Here is a 22,191-nt window from a genome sequence, read left to right on the forward strand (position 1 = left end):
AAGCTGGCTGCTGTTGAGTGCTGTAGAACTGATTTAAGTAACAGAGTCTAGAAGGACCCCATAGAGTTTTCTAGGCTTTAGTTTTTATAGGAGCAGCTTGCCATGGGTTTTGGGGGTTTACTTTTTTCTCTTGGAGCTGCTGTGTGGGTTCAAACTCCATCCACCAGGGGTCCTATGAACTGGCTTAGGAGTCTGTTGTTAAGGTATATACTATTCAAACCCTCCGGTTGAGGTTGAAAAGTTATCCATATTGCAATTTGAGGCTTGAATTTTTTTTTTTCTTCAGTTCTTTCAGCTTGAAAAACTGTCAAGCTGTTCTTTTCTTTTAGTTTTCTAACTCCAGATCTTTGCACATGTCATTATAATACGTTACTTTGCCTTCTTGAGCTGCCCTTGGAAATTATCTGTTCAACTTTCTCACTTTATCATTTCTACCCATTGCTTTAGCTTCTCTGCATTCAAGAGCAACTTTCAGAGACTCTTCTGACATCCATTTTGGTATTTTCTTAATTCCTGTCTTTTTAATGACCGTTTGCTTTCTTCATATTTTATGCTCTTGATGTCATCCACAACTCATCTGGCCTTCAGTCATTAGTGTTTAATGTGCCAAATCTGTTTTTGAGACATTTCAAAATTCAGCTGTGATATACTCAGATTTGTACTTTGGCTTTTGTGGATTTGATTTTCTTCAACTTGAACTTGAACTTGCATATCAACTATTGATGATCTGTTCGACAGTTGGCTCCCTGACATAATTTTGGCTGATTGATTATATTGAACTTCTTCAATGTCTTTTCCCGCAGATGTAGTCAATTTGATTCTGAAGTATTCCAACTGGCAAGGTCTCTGTGTATGGTTGCCATTTATGTTGTCAGAAAAAGGTATTTGTAATGAATAAGTCTTTGGTTTTGCTAAAACCTATCATGTTATCTCCAGCTTTGTTTCTATCAGTAAGGCCATATTTTTCAACTACCAATCCTTCCTCTGTGTTTCCAACTTTCTCTTTCCAATTCTTGTCAGGATGTAAGGGGACTCTGACCCTTCAACGGAAGGTCCTTGTCTTTTCTGACCAAGAATGATTAGGTTAGATAAACAGAGTTTCACATGAACAAAAGATTTAAAGGACTAGATTTGGCTAGAGGAGATGAGGAGGGTCCTTGGACAAGGGTAACCCTCATCTCCCTGAAGCTTTACCAGGGTTTAAGAGGTTTTAGGTGGGAAAAACATCATGTTTATTCATAGAGGAAGTTAGGGACTTTCAGGAATTGCCCATCTAAGAAGGGCCATGCTAATTGGGTGAGTGCACAGCATTTCTTCAAGATGAATTCCACCTCAAAGACCTCTAATAGGAGCAGACAAATCTTATTCTGGAATGTTGAGCATATGTGGTTCTTCAGGACCCTGGTTCAAACCTCTCCCAGAGGCTGGTGTTCTCCCTGCCCAGGGAAAAGGTAGGCGTTCAAGTTATGACTAGGGAACTGAGTAAACCAGTCCAACCTATAAAACATCTTGTTGTTGTTGTTATGTGTCGTGGAGTCCATTCCGACTCAGAGTAACCCTGCACAGAGTTTCCGAGGCTGTAAATCTTTATGGGAACAGAAAGCCTCATCTTTCTCCTGCAGAACTGTTGGTAGTTTTGAACTGCTGACTGTGAGATAAAACATCTTACAAGGAAATTAACTATGGCATTTTTATGGGTGGTCTTCCTTAATGGCATGTTCCATCTTCCAGAGAAGTAAAATGAAGAATTTTTATGGATGGTTTTTCTTAATGGCATGTCCCAGGATGTGGCTGCTCAGCTCTGTGCCCTGAGCATATCCTTCACAGCTTTATAATTGCTCAGGCAAGGAGACCTCAACATCCCTTAAGGTTTTAGTCACAAGACTTCAGTCAGTAAGTGGTAGTGATGGTGGGTAGTTATGTGCTGTGGAGTTGGTTCCAACTCATAGCGACCCTGTACAGGGTTTCCTAGGCTGTAAATCTTCATGGGAGCAGAAAGCCTCATCTTTCTCCTGTGAAACAGCTGGTAGTTTCGAACTGCTGACCGTGAGATTAGTAGCCCGATTTGTAACCACTACACTCATTACATGGGTCGTGTTTAATCTTGATTTCTGGACCCCCTTTTCTCCCTGCCTCACAATCACCAGTAATTATTAATTCATCTTGATTTAAGTTTGACCAATTTCAGAATACAGAAGTTGGTAGATTTCTTCATCATTGGCATTAGTGGTTGGTACATAAATTTAAAGTCGTATTAACTGCTCTTCCTTGTAGGTATATGGATATCATCGTATCACAGGCAGCAACGTAGATAAGCCATTTAGGATTTATCTTGATTATGTTCTTGTTGACAGTGAATGCATTGCCATCTCTCCTCAGCTTGTCATAGTAAAGTATATGATTTTCCGATTCAACATGGTCAGTACTAGTCCATTTTAGCTCAGTTATGCCTAGTATATCCAACTTTATGCATTCCATTTCATTTTTGAGGGCTTCAAATTTTCCTAGCCTCTTACTTTGTACTTCTATATTCTGATTATTAATGGATGTTTGCATGTGTTTCTTCTCATATTTTAATTTTTCCACATCAGCAAATGAAGGTTCTGAATGGTTTGCTCCGTACACGCCATTAAGGTTGACTGTAACTTACAGGAGATAGATCTTCTCCAGTTGTATTTTAAGTGCCTTCCAACCAAGGGAGGGGCTCATTTTCAGGCACTGTATCAGACAGTGTTTTGTTACTATTCATAGGATTTTCAGTGGTTAATTTTTTATGAAGTATTCTGCCTGTCACTTTTTTCTAGTCCATCTTTTATATATATATATATAAAATCTTTATATGTTGAATTACAACACTATTAGTTACGTTATTAATAACTAAACAGGAACCTCTTTTAATTTTTCTCTTTTTCATTTAATTATTGCTTCATTCTCAAAATTATTGACATAGGTTCACAAATACCAATTACCACAATACTATAGCTGCAACACCAGAAAATTAGACAACATCAATGACTTTAAAATCACCAATAGCAATAAAAACAATAGTGTGTGCTTGTTGCATGAGTAAATGAAACCATGTGATTAGAAGCACCACTGTTACTGAGTAATAATGGCAACTCTGACGTGAACGCATTGTGTGGTTGTTGTTAAGTTCAGTGGAGTCGGTTCCGATATAGTCTCTCTTCATCCAGATCCCAGGGGGGCCCTGCTGGCATCTGAAATACCTGTCACATCACTTCCAGCATCACAACATGTCAGCCACCACAACAGGACAAACTGACAGACCGGTGGTGGTTCCTCAGATTACTGTTCATTTTATCTTGTTCCAAATAAATGACTTTACCCAGAGTTAAATTTTTGATAGTAATTTATATTAAGAGATAATCCATGAAGTACAAACTTTAGAAAATGTGGAAAAGTGTTTTATTGAAAGTCTGTCTCCCTACTGCCATCCTCCAACCACCCAGTTCCTTTCCCAGAGAAAACCAGTTTTGCCTGTTCTAGAATTTATTTGTAACAGGTAGCTCCTCTGTTCCCATTTCCTCTTTCTTCTGCCTGTTGGGGGTTGGAATATTGAAGAGTTGGCTTTTGTCTTCTGAAAAGTCATTCCTGCTCTGAGGACACTGGCTTACTTAGTTGTGACTGTAAAGCAGCCAGTGCTTCTAAATAAAATGAGGTCTTTGTGATTGCCTTATTAGAAATAGTAAGTCCTGGCTAAATGGGCACAACAGCTGCATAGAACCCAAATCCTGCCTTTTGTTTGTTTGTTTGTTTGTTTAGGGCTTAGGGATTTCTTGATTCCTTCATCTGTCCAACAAAATTGTCTCAGTGGACCCTCTGTGCAAGGCTTCTTACTAAACAAAGTGAATCAGATTTTACCAACCTCCACCAAGCGTTTGAGCCATGTATTTACCCTGCCTGAAGTCCAGTCCAGGCTAGCTACCAGCAACACCAGCCTCTCCAACTCAGGAACCACCAGGATGTCACAAATAGGTAGACATTGTTTCTGTGTGGTTCACACAGCTTGCCCTGTCTTGTTCGATGCCCAGTCTGCACTGATACAGCCTTACTCCTCCTGGTACATTAGGAGTCATAGGAATTTACTGCAAGACATTGCAACAGGTTTTCCTTCTACCTTCTCCTCTCAGACTGAAGGATGGAGTTCCCAGCTTCCTGTATTAAGTTTGTACTCATTGATATAGGATAGCACACATTTATAGAAAAATCTCTAAGCTTCCTTGAGTCTCTTTATTTTTCCTTCCCTGCTAAACCAAAGATAGATCCTTTGCTATGGATAAAGTCCCTACTCACAAGGACCCCACCATTTTAAAAAATTGTTCTATACTGGTGTTGTCCTGCAGAAGACAAAGGATTCCTTAGGGTGACCTTCATTGAAGAAGAGTGAAACAAACAAAAAGAATGTTCAGGCACTTCACACTGCTATGACAATGCAATGAACACCCTTTTAGGGTTGTAATTTCTAATTACTTTCTGAATTTAAAACAATGTTTTTGCTAATTAGATAATTCTTTGGTAGTGACTTTTAATTAAAAAATATTGAGTCTAAAAATGGCTAAAGAAGAATTACTTAAATTATTAAATTACTGTTACTCTACAATTTTAGAAAATCTTAGAAGCAGTCTTCGAAGATTTTGACTTCATACTAATTCCTATAGGATATAACATATTGGGGTAGGAGCTCTTCAGGTGTGTGGTGGTGGGTATGTGCTGTGGAGTCATTTCTCATTCATAGTGACCCTGCATAGGGTTTCTGAGGCTGTAAATCTTTACAGAAGTAGAACGGTTCATCTTTCTCCCATGGAACTGCTGGTAGTTTCAAACTGCGATCATGAGATTAGTAGGCTGATTCATAACCACTATGCTACCAGAGCTCTTATGTTTATGTTTATGGTATGTAATTCATGTCACCCAAAATATATGTTGTTGTTGTAAGGTGCCATCGAGTTGGTACTGAATCATAGTGACCTTATGCACAACAGAATGAAACACTGCCTGGTCCTGGGCCAACCTCACAATTGTTGCCACGCTTGAGCCCATTGATGCTGCCACTTGGCCAATCCATCTTGCTGGGGGTCTTCCTCTTTTTCTCTGACCCTCCACCTTACCAAACATGATATCCTTCTCTAGTAAGTGGTCCTCCTGACAATATGTCTAAAGTATGAGAGACGAAGCTTAGCCATCCTGGCCTCCAAGGAGCACTCTGGCTGCACTTCTTCCAACACAGATCTGTTGGTTCTTTTGGCAGCCCATGGCACTTTCAATATTCTCCTCCAACATCATAGCTCAAAAGCATCAGTTCTTCAACTGTCTTCCTTATTAAAGTTAGCAATAAAAGAAGGTGGGTGTGGAGTATGTGGACTCTATACTATCATTACAACTGGAGTCCTGGTATGAAACTGTAGGATAAGCACTGAACTGTTAACTGCAAGGTCAGTAGTTCAAACCTACCAGATACTCCTTAGCAACCCAATACAGAGAGTCCTGTCAGAACCTCTGACCTTGCAGTTAGCAGTCCAGTGCTTTTCCTACAGAGCCACACCAGGACTCCATGTAATTATGTTTGTTGTTAAGTGTTGTTGACTTGGTTACAACTCACAATCACACTGTATAGTGTTTCCTAGGAGCAGCTGGTGTGTTTCAACGACCGGTTTTGCACGGCCTTGTGGTCCAGGTCTTACCCTACAGTGCCCACACCAGGACTCCAAAGAAAGCCATGTAAATCTCATTGTTGTTGTTGTTAAGTGTCATTGAGTCGATTGTGACTCATAGCGACCATGTATAGGGTTTCTGAGAGGTGGCTGGTGAGTTTGAACTGCTGACCTTGGGGTTCAAACCATCCTTACAGTCGAGTGCTTATCCTACAATGCCACACCAGGACTCCATCCATGTAATTATCGAATTGTAAAAATATTAGCTATGTAATTACTTGTTTTTGTTGTTAAGTGCCATCAAGTCGGTTCCAACTCACAGTGACCTAGTATGAAATTATTTATAAAATTTTCATTTTAATCTGTAAATATTTTTAAAACATCTCCTAAAAGAAGTAAAAAACAACAACAACAAAAACAAACTACTGTGTGCTAATCTACTGTCTATACCTTAGTGAAAATTTCAGTTAAAAACTATGAATTTATCATCTGTAGGGTTTTTAATCCATATCATCATGCTGATGGGCCAACATGAGCATGTGCTAACAGTTTGAATTGTGCATTTCTCTTATAAATTTCCTAGCAGTTAACTGCTGTCAGCTGAGTTTGATTGACTTTGCAAGAAAGCCGATTTATTTCGATACCCCATGAATCTATGGTGCTATTTGCCATCTTCAAATACAATTACATTTAAAAAAATGCTTACAAATGTATCCTAGCATTTACATAAATTTCAATGAAATTAAGTAAATGGATAATCCATAAGGAAAAAGCAATAATCACAACATTTAATTTGAAGGTATCCTTAAGCTCATGCTTTTCTAGATACGGGGAAAACATCAGCAATCTAAGTAATATAGTCTTTAAGAGAAACACTTGGGCAATGCATTCCATGACCTAATATTGTATGGAGCCCTGGTAATATAATGGGTTACATGTAGGGCTGCTAGCTGAAAGGTTATCAGTTCTAACCTACCAGCTACCCTAAGAGAGAAAGATGAGGCTTTCTGCCCCTGTAAGATTTCCAACCTCGGAATCTCTATACAAGGTTGCTTTCAGTTGAAGCTGACTCCATGGCACACAACCACGACCATTTAACATTGCAGAAAGGACCTTTGCAACTGAGTTTCCTCAGTCTAGAACTTTCATCAGCTTGACCTTCACAGGACTGACTCCTTGTCATTTTAAGTCTCCACTCATCTAACGTTTGCCTGCATTTTCTATACCCTCACAGTGTTTTGTTAGCTTTATAACACTTACCGCAGTGTAAATAATTTTTCTAATATGGTTGTTAGGTGCCACCAAGTCGGTACCAACTGATAGCGACCCTATGCACAACAGAACAAAACACTGCCCGGTCTTGGGTCAATCTCACAATCTTTGCTACATTTGAGTCCATTGCTGCTGCCACTGTGTCAATTCACCTAGTTGGGGCTCTTCCTCTTTATCTCTGGCCCTCCGCTTTACCCAATATAATACCCTTCTCCAGGGACTGGTCCCTTCTGACAATATATCCAAAGTATGAGAAATGAAGTCTGGCCATCCTGGCTTTCAAGGAGCATCCTGGCTGCACTTCTTCTAACACAGATCTGTTGGTTCTTTTGGCAGCCCATGGCACTTTCAATATTCTCCTCCAACACCATAACTCAGATGTGTCTAAGGTCTTCCTTATTCACTGTCCAATTTTCATAAGCATATGATGTTATTGAAAATACCATGGCTTGGGTCAGGTGCACCTTAGTTGTCAAACTGATATCTGTGCTTTGGAACACCTTTAAGAGGTCTTGAACGCAATATGTCATTTAATTTCTTGACTGCTGATTCAGTGAGTGTTGATGGATGATACAAGCAAAATGAAGTCTTTGGATATTGTTTATTGGTCTAGTGGTGAAGATTTTTGTCTTCTTTGCACTGAGGTGCAACCCATACTGAAGGCTGTGGTCTTTGATTTACATCAGTAAGTATTTTAAGTCCTCTTCACTCTCAGCAAGCAAGGTTATATTATCTGCATGTCACAGGTTGTTAATGAGCCTTCCTCTGATCCTGATGCCACATTTTTCTTCCTATAGTGCAGCTTCTCGGATTATTTACTCAGCATACAGATTTATAGATTGAATAAGTATGGTGAAAGAATACAACCTTGGTGTACACCTTTGGTAATATGGTACTTTACTTGTTAATCATCTGTCTCCCAGACCAGAACCAAACTCTGTAAGAACAGGGACCTTGTGTGTCATGTTTACCACCACATCCTTTGCTTAGCACACTGGCACATGCTGTTGTTATGTGCCATCGAGTTGGTTTCTACTCACAGAAACCTTTTGTACAGCAGAACTAAACTGTGCCATGCTCACATTGTTAGGTTCTAGTCCTTTGTTGTAGACACTGTGTTAATTCATCTCATTCAGGATCATCCTCATTTTCACCCCATATTAAGCATGATCTTCTTTAGGGACTGGCCCCTCCTAATAACATGTCCAAATTACCTGAGATCAAGTTTCACCATCCTCACGTCTAAGGAGCAGTTTGGCTGTACTTCTTCTAAGACAGATTTGCTCATTCCTCTGGCGTCCATGGTTTATTTGATAATTATTGTTTGATATTGTGATCCATATGTATAGGTATACATGCTTATATAATTACTAATAGAAAATAGACCAGAAAGGTATTCTATAAATGAATAACTTCAGTTACAATTTTTCCCCCTCATTCTGCCTCCATTTCTGATTTCCTTTAGTCACTTGTGTTGCTTTTAGGATATTATAAATGATACAGCTTAATAGGAAAACGATAAATCTCATGGGGAAATCTTGGCATTAAAGTAACAGTTTATCTGCAGAACAGATGAATGTTTTAGCTCTTTTCTTATCTTTTGGGTTTAGTCAATAAGAAAAAGGTGACTATGGGAATGGGACAGAAACAAAGGTAGTCCTGAATGAGGACTTCCAGGGGTCATTATTTCAGTGACCTCTCATTCTACCTGAATACTTCCAAAAGAAAGGCAAGTTTAGTTAGTGCTTTACAACATTAACCCAGACATTTGATTAAGTTGCTTTGGCTTTAGACTAAAGAAAGCTTGTAGCCAGGCCAAATCTTTTTAACTCTGAGGTTGGACAGATTAGCAAACTATCTGGAACTCTTCTTTTGGTTTCCCCCAGTGGTCAAGGACCTTGATGTAGCTTAGATAGTTATCCCTCAGAATTTGCATGGGAAGTCTTCATAGACCTCTTGCTGAGAGCCCTAGAAGAGAGATAAAATAGGAGGTGTGATTGTTATCACCTGTTCCACTGTGAACTGTAGGTGTCTGGGTATTCTGAGGTTTGTCAAAGTCACACTTCACTTCTCACAATTTATACTCATCCAGAACTTCAGTAATGTTTACAATGAATCCTTCGTCTTAGAGGTGGTTGTTGTACCTTACCTGGCAAATTACTTAGAAAGTTAACAGAAATGTTTAATATCCCTAAGAGGACTTCTGTGAACTAAAATGACTAATGAGGCATCTTTGGGACCTTGATCTGGCTCTCAGTAGTTGTGGGCCACCTGGTTCAGATATGTGATTCTTTCCATTGCAATCTGTAGGTGATTCCATTCTTAGGAATGTCACTGAAAAGTATTGTGGGGGTCATTGAGGACTTGTTTTATTTTGTAGTTTTTAAACAAGATAACTCTGAAGTGTTACTTTTCTCTCAAAAAGAAAATGGTTATTCCACGGTTCAGTTTTTTTAAAGTTAACATTTAAAATAATACTTTCTAATCTATGAATTCCCAAATTATTACATAGTAAGACACACTTTTAGATTTAATGATAACTTTTTTAAGGTATTCTTTGTATTTCTTCATTAATTTGATTTAAAATAGTTTGAATCACTAAACAGAAAATTCATACGTGATTATAGTAGAACATTAGAAAACTATAAAAAGGTATAAAGAGGAAAATGTAATTATTCATCATACAAAGTAATTGTCTAATATTCTGGACATAACCTTCTAAGCAGTAGCAGCTAACAATGATGATGTATTAAGTTAGGAAGTATATAAATTTCAGCTCCACATACACATCTGCCACACTGAACTTGAATTTAAATGTGAATCAAAAGCCTCGGACTCACTTTTGTAAGACAAGCTGATAGGAACCACTACATTTGTATGTGATCATGATATAAGAAACTTGAGAATCAAATTAAATGATTTGATTTCACATCATAGGAAAAATACTAAAACCACTCCAAATGGCTACTTTTGTCTGTGACTCAACCTCCTTTATGATACTCAAAGTGAATTAAAATACATTTCAAAGGTATGCTTACTAACACTGATTTTGGTTGGTAGGACAAGGACTGGTGAAGGACACATTGCCCTGTTGTTGTTGGGAAGTGCTGTTGAGTCGGTTCCGACCCATAGCCACCCTATATAGGGTTTCCAAGAGCTTGAACCGCCAACCATGCAGTTCAAACGACTTTGCAGTTTGGCGCATTAACGCACAGCGCCACACCAGAAAATAAACCTCTAGGACCCTCCCCACTGCTTCCTATCATGATTTCAAAAGCCATGAAAAACACTTTTACATGATCTGGACAATACAAGGATTATTCTTCCTAATGCTTTGGATGGACTTCTGGTGTGGCACTGTAGGATCAGCACTGGACTTTGAATCACAAAGTCAGCAGTTCAAACCCACCAGTTGCTCCTTGGAAACCCTATATAGGGTCACTGTGAGTCAAAATTGAGTCTACTTGACCGCACTTACAAAAATACTTCAAATATTTTTTCAGCAAAACTTTTTTTTTTTTTTAATTGATTGTATGTTTGGTTTTTATCAAGAAATTGGACTAGATAGTTGTTTTAGGAATTGATTCCAAGGGGGAAAAGTTCTTATAATAGGTAGGTGCCTCAGAGAATTGGAGCAAATCCCGTCTTACCTCCATTCCATAGTATGAGCTCAAATCATGCCTTTTTATCAGCCATGTGATGTCACGTAATCTGATTGAGTGGAAAGTCGATGTTGCAATTATTCCATGTGGTGCCGCGCGCTTGCCAGCCCACCTGCTGTGTCAGTAAACACTGGAATCATCATGGCAAATACCTTTATTTGCTTTTCCCTGCAATGTGCTGTCCCGTTTTACCTCCTGCAGATAAAACAGACAGGGCCTTTTCCTGCTAGCCAAAAACAGTGATGGGAACCAGGTGGAAGATGTGGCTTGTAAAATGTAGTTTTAATTCACTTTGAGTCCCGTAAATTAGGTTGAGTCACAGCGATCTGTGGGCCTCTCCAAATCACTCTCTCAGTGCAATATGGTGATATCGCTGGTGGAGTAAGAAAAGCAGCTTGCTTGAGAGGAGCTTGGCTCAGAGCTGCTAAGGCTGCCGGACTCCATCACCAGAGTCCCTCTTCTCTTTTTACCTCCTTCTTCAAATTCATATTTTCTCTATATACAAGAATATCATTAGCCAGTTTTACTGTACCCACTTAGGTTATGGAGTTCTGGCATGGCACTGGACTGCTAACTGCAAGGTCAGCAATTCAAACCCACCAGCTGCTCCTTGGAAACCCTATACAGGGTTGAAGCCTACTCAACAGCACTTAGAAACACCACCACCAACAACAACAACAACAGTTATAGATAGTGAAAGCCTGGTTTCAAAACTCTTCATTAGACTGCAATTCAGTTTAGTTTTGGGATTGATGAAAGCCTGCATAAATGTCTCAGTTTCTGAAATTGGATAGTTTGAATGAAAACCACTGTAATCTTCAAGATGATAATTGACCTTTCTTTTGTGTACCATCCTTCCCAAATATCTTCTTTTTCTCTCTTTTTTTAAATTGTTATCAAAATTGAAGTCAAGTAATTTGGCAGATAGGGTTAAGAGAAGTGGTTTAACCCTTTGCTTCTGATTAGCTATGTTGTTAGAGCAGTTTTAGATTTGTGATCAAAGAAACCGAGGCCACTCGAAGAAAGCAAGCAGAATTTCAGATTTTATTAAGCCGGCTGACTCAGACGAGCTAATTTCTCCAGATTCTGAGCCTCGAATGGAAAGCAACACGGGCTTATATGGGGCCAGAGACCAGGGAGGGCCAGGCTGCATACCTGTTTGAGGGCAGGGGGGAAACCAGGAGGATTGGTCCCATTTGGTGACCTGATTAGCATTTTAGCTTGCCTCCTGGGCTGGAGAGGGCAGTGACCTTTTCCTGTTCATTGTGGCCACTGAATTTTTCTTCACATTATCTTTGTATTTTCTCCAAGATGTTGCCTGAGTTTCTGTGAACCAGTTACAGAAATTCAAAACCCCATCCATAAAAAGCTGGGCCAGCGCTCCCTCTTTTCTTCTGGGCTTCAGAGAAGAACAGCTTCTGATCCCATTTACAATCTTCTCCATACTTCGAAGTCACTTAGAAAACCCTCTCCCAAAATTTGACTCCCCAGATGATCCTGAAGTGTAGCCAGGAAAGAACAACTGGCTACACTTTGCTCTTAGTCACACCTTTTCATCCTTAAATCAAGGTTATTTTTACCCTTCAAAAATAACTGCATTTATAATTTCTTCATCACAGAAGTTCGGGTCCAGTCCTTTTCTCTTTGTCTGGCTGTTCTGCACTGATTCAGTGCTCATTGCGATCTTGTTAATTTTTTTCTATTGTCACTATCTAACCACACTTGACCAGGGACAAATAAAAAAGGACTACAAGAAAGAGGTGCAAGGTACCACTGGTTGACTTGAAAGTGTTAACAGTCAAGTCTTTCTCTGGAGCAGTGGTTCTCAAATCTCAGTCCTGGGATGAAGATCACCAATTCCTGAAACCTTGTTAGAAATGCAATTCTCGGACTTCACCACCCATTCCCACCTCAACCCTCAGAAACTCTGGACCCAGCAGTCTGTGCTTGAAGATCCCTTCCAGGTGATTTTGACACATGTTAATGTTTGAGAACACTTCTAAATAGATTTCATATTTTCAAACAGTCAAATTTTGTTTTTTAGTGGACCCAAATATTTTTGAAGTAATCAAAATAGAAGCGATGTTATCATTTTAAGGAGTCCCTGGGTAGTATAGTTAACATGCTCACCACAAGGTTGGAGGTTGGAGTCTACCCACAGGTTCCTAAGAAGAAAGATCTGGTGTTGGGTTTCAGGCCCAGAAGGAAAAGGCTGTCTGAGTACATAGGTGCTGAGTGTCCAAAGAAACAGCCAGGACTCAATCTGAGGGACATTAGTTTACTACAAAAAAGAAATGGTGTATCAATGAGGGAATTTACCTGCAAAGGGTGAAACACAGGTATGTCCAGTGGCGGCTGGCTGGATAGTGAAGTTTTTCTGTGCGAGAGGCAGGGGCTAGGATCTTTTTCTGTCACCAGGTATAGGAGCTTTACAAGTGTAAGGGCAGTTAGGGAAGCTATATGGAACTGGGAGGAGAAGTGGGAAAATCACAAGTTGCTTGCCTGTCAGTCCCCTCCTAGAGAATAAAGAGTTTTGGCAAGCATAGTGGGAGGAGGGGGCTGGCTGGCGCCTCCTTCTAACTTATGCATAACTAAAGCTGGAGAATGAGAAGTTTTGGTATACACAGCTAGAGAAGTCCCAGAAGGGATAGGAGATATGGTTTGATTTGATGTGATCATTTTGGCACATTCAGTTTATGTCCCCACACCTGGTGATTTGAAACATTGACCACCTGACAACCGTATGCAATATAGTGCTTCTCCGACACACGTGAGGTCACTAACAGTCAAAGCTGATTTGATGACAGCTGGTTTTGGATTGTTTTTAAAGGGGAAATTTCCCAGTCTTACCTTTTTATCCTTTGTTATTGTTAAGTGTTGTCGACTAGGTGCTGACTCATAGCGACCCTGTATAGAGTTTCCAAGGAGCAACTAGTGGATTTGGACTGTGACCTTGTGGTTCATACCGTCCTTGGGGTTCAGTGCTTATCCAACCACGCCTACACACTAGGATTTCCTTGAGAAGTTCTCATATTATTTCCAGTTCTGAGAAGACCTACCCACATCTCTGCCTGTTTTCACTACCACTTGTCTGTCAGTTTGTCATACTGTGGTAGCTTGTGTGTTGCCAACTGTATTTTAAATACCAGCAGGTTTCAGCTGAGCTTCCAGACAAAGACAGACTAGGAAGAAGGAGAAGGGGACTACTTATAAATGTTTAGCCACTGAAAACCTTTTGAATAGCAGTGGAACACTGTCATATCTGAATAGTGAATACTGAAGCATGATAAATAGCACCAGAATATTTTCAGATATAGTGCGAAAAGATGAACCCCTCAGGTTGGAAGGCATTCAGGAATGGGCTCAAGTGTAACAATGATTTTGATGTGGGTGCAGAACCAGGCAGTGTTTCATTCTGTTGTCCATGAGTCAGAACCGACTCCACAGCACGTAACAGCGTCAACAACAGCCTATTTTCACACTGAAATTTCAGCCTCCAATTCTCTTATTATAGGAACTTTGATAATTTATACTATTCAAATGGTCTATTATGACAAATCTTAAACAGCAATAGTGACTAATAGAAATATTGGTTTAATGTCTATATCTTCATTGCTTATTTTTTATTGAAACTTCCAAATGGCATTCTTCTTTAGAACAGAGACAAGGATTATTTTTGAAGTTAGTCTTCTGAGAAACGTTGTCCATACCCTGGACACTGCCTGGATCCCTCTTGGTTATGAAGCCATTGATGAATTATCACTAGTGCTTACCGACAAATGCTCAAGAAATCCAATCTGTACTCATTTTAGTGAGAGTGAGGCTGTCTTTATTCGATTTTGCAAAATTGGGCACCCAATCTGGAGGACACAGGCAGAGACACACCCTGTAGCCAGCTTGCCAAGAATTTTATTCTAAGAAGGTCCCTCTTAGGGTTCCTCATTGACTGAGTACTATGGGGTTAACAAACTCGCCTGCAGCCTTATTGTCTGTATTCTCATTTAAAGTTCCTAGCCAGCCCAACAAGTTTCTTCACCATCCCCCCTGAGCTTCTATTGTTGCACTAGCCTGCAAATCCATGCACTCCCTTTCATTCCTGTGTCAAGTCTACAGCAATTTCCTAAACTGTCAAATAAGAGTGAACTGTAGGGGACTCTTTAAAGTTCACTCTTGGATTTATAATAATCTGTGACTAATTGCCTCTTGTAGTACAATCAAGATGAGAATAACTGAGTCATTCCTGAAGATGGACCATCTTGAGAATTATTTCTCACAGTCTCAGCAGATGGAATTGTTTCAAGATAGATCCAAAGATTGATCTTATCAGAGGAAATTTTTACTAAGTTGAGTGTTCTCTGGAAAAAAAGATGTGGGTATAAACTAACATAATAAATTAAGTGATGAAGAGAAGAACATCTGTTCTTAGCTGAGGAAACTTCCACCCAGAGACCTTTTGCAATGGCAGGAATAGAGTTCGAATCCAAGTCTCGACACTACCAATTTAGTGGTTTTTGCACTAAACTTCACTGCCTTTAGGACTGTAGCATTTACCTAGTTAGTTGGATTTTTGTCAGGAACTTGATCCAAGATTTTTTTCTTTTTTTAAATATATAAAGCATTTGAAAGTTCTTTCAAAGCCAGCACATAGCTTTATTTAACTCTCTCAACCCCTCCCACCTCTGTCAAGTTGCACCAGGAAATTCAAGCTCTAACCAGAGGTCCCCAAATAGTTAAAAATCCAAGCAGCTTGCAGAGTAGAGCAAAATGATGTCAAAAACAGATGTTTCTCAGCAGGCCTTGCTGGATTCATAAGTCAGGAGAAAACCAGCATGTATACATGCATGCATGCTTTAAAAAAGAAAAAGAAAAAAAAATCTTGGCCAGTACTGTGGAGAAATAATATGTTGTCTCCTCATCTGCAATTCCTCTCCAGTTTTTAAAGGATGCAAACCCTGCAGAAAGACTCCCCGGGGAGACTAGTGGCCCTGACACTTGAGCCATTAACTCAGAGCACCCTCTAATCCCTTGTTTTCATTGTTGGTGTTCTAGCCAAGCTGCCCGCACAGATCCTGCCCGTTTTCATTGGCTGCAGAGATTGTTATTGGAGTGGCTGACAGCTGTCTGCCAGGCTGTCTGAACCGGCCTTCCTGTGCTCTCTGCTGCTGCTCCACTTCACAGCACTATTGTTCCTGTTGAGCCTTTTTCTTAAAATCGCTCCCAGCTGTATCCTGATATGGTAAACCACTTAAATTAGCTCCAGATTGTTCTGTTTATTTTGTGTTAGATAAGCGATGGAATACAGTCCCAGCAGCAGGCCGGGAGGAGGGTGAGACAAGAAAGTGAGGGGACAGAGACCAAAGGACACCTGGCCTTTTATAACAACGCCACATAGAGGTCCCAGACCAAATGGTGAAAAAGCTCAAAGTGATGCAGTCACTATTTCTGATAAGAGCATGTGACCCTGATGGTTTGGCAGAGCAGTGTTGTTGGTTCTGAAGACACCTCATTCCAGGAAAGAAAACCAAGGTCTCGACATGAAGCAGCCATAAAAGGAAGATAAATTGCTCTTATCGGAAATAAATACAGTACCTCTGCCAGGCTGGCTGCTGTGCCAATTGTCCAGGTACCAAGATTGATACCTGGGTTGTGGCCAGATCCTTTTCTGATTATTTATGTCCTTCCATATTACAATCCATGGTAGCTGATGGGCTCAGAACTGGCTGCAGTTAACCAGTCTCCCAATGTGCTCAGCATTGGAAAAAGTTCTTTTCTCTGCTGTGATCGAAAGCTAGAAATCCAAAGGGGTTGAGTCACCAGCGTAGGTCTTTTTCACGCAACTGCAAGTAAAATTCACAATGGAGTTGGCCCCTATTTGCTTATGCATTCCAACCATGCAACTGTTCTAATCATGGCCTCTTTTCATTAAATGTCTTCTAGCAGGGGCTTTCTACAAGTCTTTCCTAGTAAGTACTTAGCAAAAAAGTGTCTTCAAATGTCTTAGAATGAAGACATTGCCTCTGTGATTGTAGGAATAAATGGAAACATAAATAAAACAGACAAGCAGTACCAGCAACCAGTTGTATTAAAATTACTGAGAATTTGTTGTTAAGTGCCATGGAGTCAGTTCCAACTAGCGACCCTTTATAGGGTTTCTGAGGAGTGGCTGGTGGGTTTGAACAGTTGACCTTGTGGTTCAAAGCCCAGTGCTGAGCCTACAGTGCCACACCAGGAGTTTCCCCGGGGAAATTTTTCATGACTCACTGTAGCATGTGACTAAGTGCTCCACTCCACATTTTGACTCTTGGAACCCCTTTCTGTGAAGTTGAGAACTGGGTCAGGAGTAATAAATTGCCCATAGAAACTGCCTTGTAGTTCTTTTTGGGAAATAAACTCATTGTATATTAAAAAGGTACAAAACCAATGTTAGGAGAATAGTTACCTTGACAAGTTGTCTTTTCTGGTGGCATGTACCTTCCCTTCTTCATCTGATGTTGTTATTTTTAAGTACCATCAAGTCAGTTCTGACTCATAGTGACCCTATATAGGGTTTCTGAGGAGCAGCTGGTAGATTTGAACCACCAATCTTGTAGTTCAAACTGGCCTTGCAGTCCAGTGCTTATCCTACAGCACCACAGCAGCATAACTTGGACTACCTCTCCTCTGCTTACCTAGCTTTCATCTGTATCTCCTTTACATGTATACCTCTTTATTGTGTACAGTCTTGTACTTTATTCATCGGTTGGTCTTATTCCCCTAGATGGCATATCCCTTGAGAGCAGGGACCATGTGTTGACCCTCTGTTACCTTTCCCCACAGCATGGGCCACAGTAATGGTCATAGTGCCAAACGAAAACCTGTCATCATCAAGACTGTTGCAACTCCTCGTGGCTCTGTAGGACACAGTAGAACTGTCTCATAGGGTTTCCAAAGCTATAGCTCTTTATGAAAACAGAGCACTGCATCTTTTTTCTCTTGGAGTGGCTGGTGGGTTCAAAATGGACCTTTAGTTGGCAGCCAAGGGCTAAACTACAGTGCCACCAGGCTTTTGGACTTAGAGCAAGTATTTAATAAAAGTATTTCAAATAATTATTTCCTTTTTTATATTTGCCTGGCATGGAGTATCATTCATTCTGCTTCTTATGAATTCAGGCAAAGGCAAACATTAAAAAACAAAACAAAAACAAGTCCAAATAGTAGAGGTCTCATTGGCCTTTTCTCACCAAAATCACTAGCACATCCTTCTGGTATTGGCCAAGATGGAGTAGACCAACTGAGGTATCTTTCCTAATGATTATAACTAACAACTCATGACAGAATACAGAAAGCAACTACCTGAGACTTCTGAAAAGCCGATGTCAAGTGAATGGGAAATGAAGTCAAAACTGGACTACCCAATAATGAGGGTGAGTTTTATGAGTTTTATTTTTCCTCCTGTAACTTCCAGCTTTGACTCAAGGGACGTGGAATTATGAAACTATATAGCAGGTGTTGGCAAAAAAAATCTTCAGGAGAAGCATCCTATTTCTAACCAGAGATCCTGGAAAGGGGTCCCTTACTAAAGAACAGGGGAAATTTATGTTTTGTGTGGGTTGTTTTTTCTTCTCTCTCTCTCTCTCTTTCCTCTTCCAACCCTAGCCTCCGTGGATGATTTTCATTGTTGTTGGGCTAGATTCATGTTACTGAGCAGAGGCTCAGGGAAATGGGGCCCTTTTTGTCCAATGTATGGGAGAATGCCTCTATTTTTTTTCTTTTGTGGTTTGCTCCAAAGACAGGCTCAGGGAAATGGGGCCCTTTTTGTCCAATGTATGGGAGAATTCCTCTATTTTTTTTCCTTTGGTGGTTTGCTCCAAAGACAGCCTCAATCATGTGGCAGTGTGTGACCGCATGAGAAACAAAACCTGAGTTTTAGCTTAGGGCTGCTAACCACAAGGTCAGCAGCTCAAAACTACCAGTCACTCCAGAAGAAGATGCGGCTTTCTGCTCCTATAAAAATTTACAGTTTCAGAAACACTACATAAGGTTGATATGAGTCAGCATCAGTGATGCCCATGGACCAGTTGTTGTGTGCCATTGAGTCAATTACAACTTATAGCATCCCCATGTATCAGAGTAGAACTTCTCCATAGGATATTCTAGGCTGCAAACTTTTCAAGAGGTAGCATATGATCAAAAACAGTGCTACTGAAGGCATTGGTGAAAACAAGGCTCTAGGAGTAGATGGAATACAAATTGAAATGTTTCAACAAACTGATACCAAGAAAGTTGGAAGATAGCTACTTGGCCAACCATTTGGAAGAGATCCAAATTTGTGCCCATTCCAAAGAAAGGAGACCCAACAGAATATGGAAATCATTGAATAATATCATTAATATCACATACATGTAAAATTTTGCTGAAAATAATTTTAAAAAAATAGTTGCTGCAGAACATTGGAGGGGAGCTACTGGAAATTCAAGTTGGATTCAGAAGACCTTGTGGAACCAGGGATATAATTGCTGTTGTCAGGTGGCCCTTGGCTGAAAGCAGAGAATACCAGGAAAAATGTTTAATTGTGGTTTATTGACTATGCAAAGGCATTCGACTGTGTAGGTCATAACAAACTATGAATAACATATAGGAATTCCTGAACATTTAACTGTTTTCATGAGGAACCTGTAAATAAACCAAGAGGAAGTAGTGCTTATAGGATAAGGGGATACTGACTAGTTTAAAATCAGGAAAGGTGTTGTATCCTTTTACCATATTTATTCAATCTATATGTGCAGTGGTTACGTACAATAAGCACTGGACTGCAGACTATAAGGTCTGTGGTTTGAGCCTTCCAGCTGCTTGGCAGGAGAAAGATGAGGCTTTTTGCTCCTGCAAAGATTTGAAACCTCAGAAATCCTAGACAGGGTTGCTGTGAGTTGGAACTAACTCAATGGCACTTAACAACGACAACATGCTGAGCAAATAATCCCAGAAGCTAGATTATATGAAGAAGAGTGTGGCATCAGGATTCAAGCAAGACCCACTAACAACCTGAAATGTGTAAAAGACAAAACCTTGCTTGCTGTAAGCAAAGAAGGTTTGGAATTGAAGGTACAGCCTTCAGTATGGATTGTACCTCAGTGTAAAGAAAATGAAAATCCTCAAAATTGGGCCATGTCTGATTTCCTCTGGCTTCATAAGTGAGGGAATAAAACTCAAAATCAGCCCAAGGCCATTTCCTATGAAGTGGAAATTGGACATGCCTCCACCCTACAACTTTCTCTACCCTATTCTGACACCAACCATCCCTCCCACTGCCATCTCTGCTTCTTATCTGGGCTAACTAATCCATTGCAAAGGCCACACAGAACTTGGAGGCAATACTCACAACTATGGGCTATTAAGGAAGTGAACAGGGTACAATTCAACATCAGAAACAACTCAGGTTGCAGCACTCCTCCAGTCAGAAGCAATCTTCGCTGCCATACTGCAGGCATGCTTAACTCTTGACTTCAGCCTCTCAGCATTATGGTTCCTCGGCCTCTGAGCTGCTGGGGCAAGTGTTACTAAGGTCCTTTGTTGTTGTTATGTGCCGTGGAGTCGGTTCCGACTCATAGCAACCCTGTACAGGGTTTCCGAGGCTGTAAATCTTAACAGGAGCAGAAAGCCTCATCAGCACTCTGCAAGTCAGCCTCCTGCCTGTAAGCACTCAACTTTACTCAGTCTATGGGCCAGGAAGCCTGCAGCTACTCTGTCCCTCCATTCTGCCACGTCTTCTGCGGCCATCTCTGCTGCTGCCTCTATAACCACCATTTTTCCAGGTAGATATCAGACGCTCAGTTCGCAGGTCTTCTTTCTTGATAGTCTTGTGATTTTCTGTTTCTGCTTCTGAGATGGCTTCTTTTAAATCTAGCAGGATAGCAAAACTAACCAATCCCCACATTAAAGTTCCATACACCCTATTTGCATGATTCCATAGTAGAAGGTACCACATGGACCAATAAATAACATCATGACAAACAGAAAAGACTGAAGTTGTCAAATACTTCATTTTGTTTGGATCCATAATCAGCACTCATGGATGCAGCAGTCAAGACATGAGAGGTTGTATTGCATTAGGTACATCTGCTGCAAAAGACCTCTTTAAAGTGTTAAAAAGCAAAAGTGTAACTTTGGGATTAAGGTGTGCCTTTGAGTTAAGGCATTTGTAATCACCTCATGTACATGTGAAAGCTGGAAATGAATAAGAAAGGCCATAGAAGAATTGATGCATTTGAATTAGGGTGCTATCAAAGAATACTGAAAGTACCAGGGACTTCCAGAAGCACAAACAAATTCTGTCTTGAAAGAAGTTCAGCCAGAATGCTCCTTAGAAGTGAGAATGAGGAAATTTCATCTCTTGCACTTTGGATATGTTGTCAGGAAGAACCAATATTTGGAGAAGGACATCATGCATAGTAAAAAGAGGAAGACCCCTAAGAGATGGATTGACAAAGTGGCAGCAACAATGGGTTCAGACATAACAGTAATTGTGAGGATGGCATAGGACTGGGCAGTGTTTTGTTCTGTTGTGCAGAGGATCCCTATGAGTTGGAACTGACTCGATGGAGTCTAATAACAACAACAGCAACAATTTATACAGGAACAGAATACCATGTCTTTTCCCCATGCAGTGGCTGTTGGGTTTGAACCACCAAACTTTCCATTAATAGCTGAGCAATTAATTATTGCACCACCAGGGCTCCTTTTCTGATAAGTTACTGTTGTTGTTGTATGCCATGGAATTGATTCCAGAGGAACCAGTACAAGTGGGCCCATGGACATAGAGAGGGGAATCTCAGTGAGGAAGGAGTTGGAAAGAAAAGCTCCTGATTTTATGTATGAACTGGACCTAACTCCCAGGTTCGCTTCTGATTTCCCACATAGACCCAAAGAAGCAAAGCAAAGTCCTTAAGAACTCAACTGCAGTATCAACTTGCTACCCAAGTTCTAGACTAATCCCTGAGTATGCCTACACTGGACAAACCCAGACATCATAGAAATGGCTTTAAAAATTAAACTAATATTAGAACCATTGCCCACAGACTACAGACCTTGTAGTATGACTCTATCTAGGTTGGTTGATTGCTAAGACAAACAAAAATAAACAACCTCAAGAGCATTTTAAGAGGAGTCTCACAACATGCTAGTCAAAATCAGCACTCATGGATGCAGCAGTCAAGACATGAAAGGTTGTATTGCATTAGGCACATCTGCTGCAAAAGGTCTCTTTAAAGTGTTAAAGAGCAAGTGTAACTTTGGGATTAAGGTGTGCCTTTGAGTTAAGGCATTTGTAATCACCTCATGTGTATGTGAAAGCTGGAAATGAGTAAGAAAGGCCATAGAAGAATTGATGCATTTGAATTAGGATGATAATAGGTTGATAGTTGATCTAAGAGTCAACTTCAGATTACTCAGCATACAAAGAACCAGGAAAATCTGACCAATGCTCAAGAGGAAAGACTATCAACAGGTATCAACTCTGAGATGAGCCATACATTGGAGTTGTCAGACAAAAGATTTCATGTAGTCATTGTTATAATTCTTCATGAGATAAATCATGCTCTTGTAATGGT

The 22,191-nt window shown here is 40.2% G+C and overlaps 1 protein-coding gene across 1 annotated transcript in view; it reads left to right on the forward strand.

Annotated features, from left to right (window-relative positions):
• ARSB (arylsulfatase B) overlaps nt 1–22,191 on the forward strand; it is a 256,033-nt gene that overhangs the window by 93,871 nt on the left and 139,971 nt on the right. Inside the window, exon 10 of the mRNA XM_006875191.1 lies at nt 12,410–12,427. Coding sequence (XP_006875253.1) covers nt 12,410–12,427 — 18 coding nt within the window. The remainder of the gene's footprint in view (nt 1–12,409; nt 12,428–22,191) is intronic.

This window comes from Chrysochloris asiatica, unplaced genomic scaffold, assembly GCF_000296735.1.
Source record: "Chrysochloris asiatica unplaced genomic scaffold, ChrAsi1.0 scaffold00313, whole genome shotgun sequence".
Taxonomy (NCBI): domain Eukaryota; kingdom Metazoa; phylum Chordata; class Mammalia; order Afrosoricida; family Chrysochloridae; genus Chrysochloris; species Chrysochloris asiatica.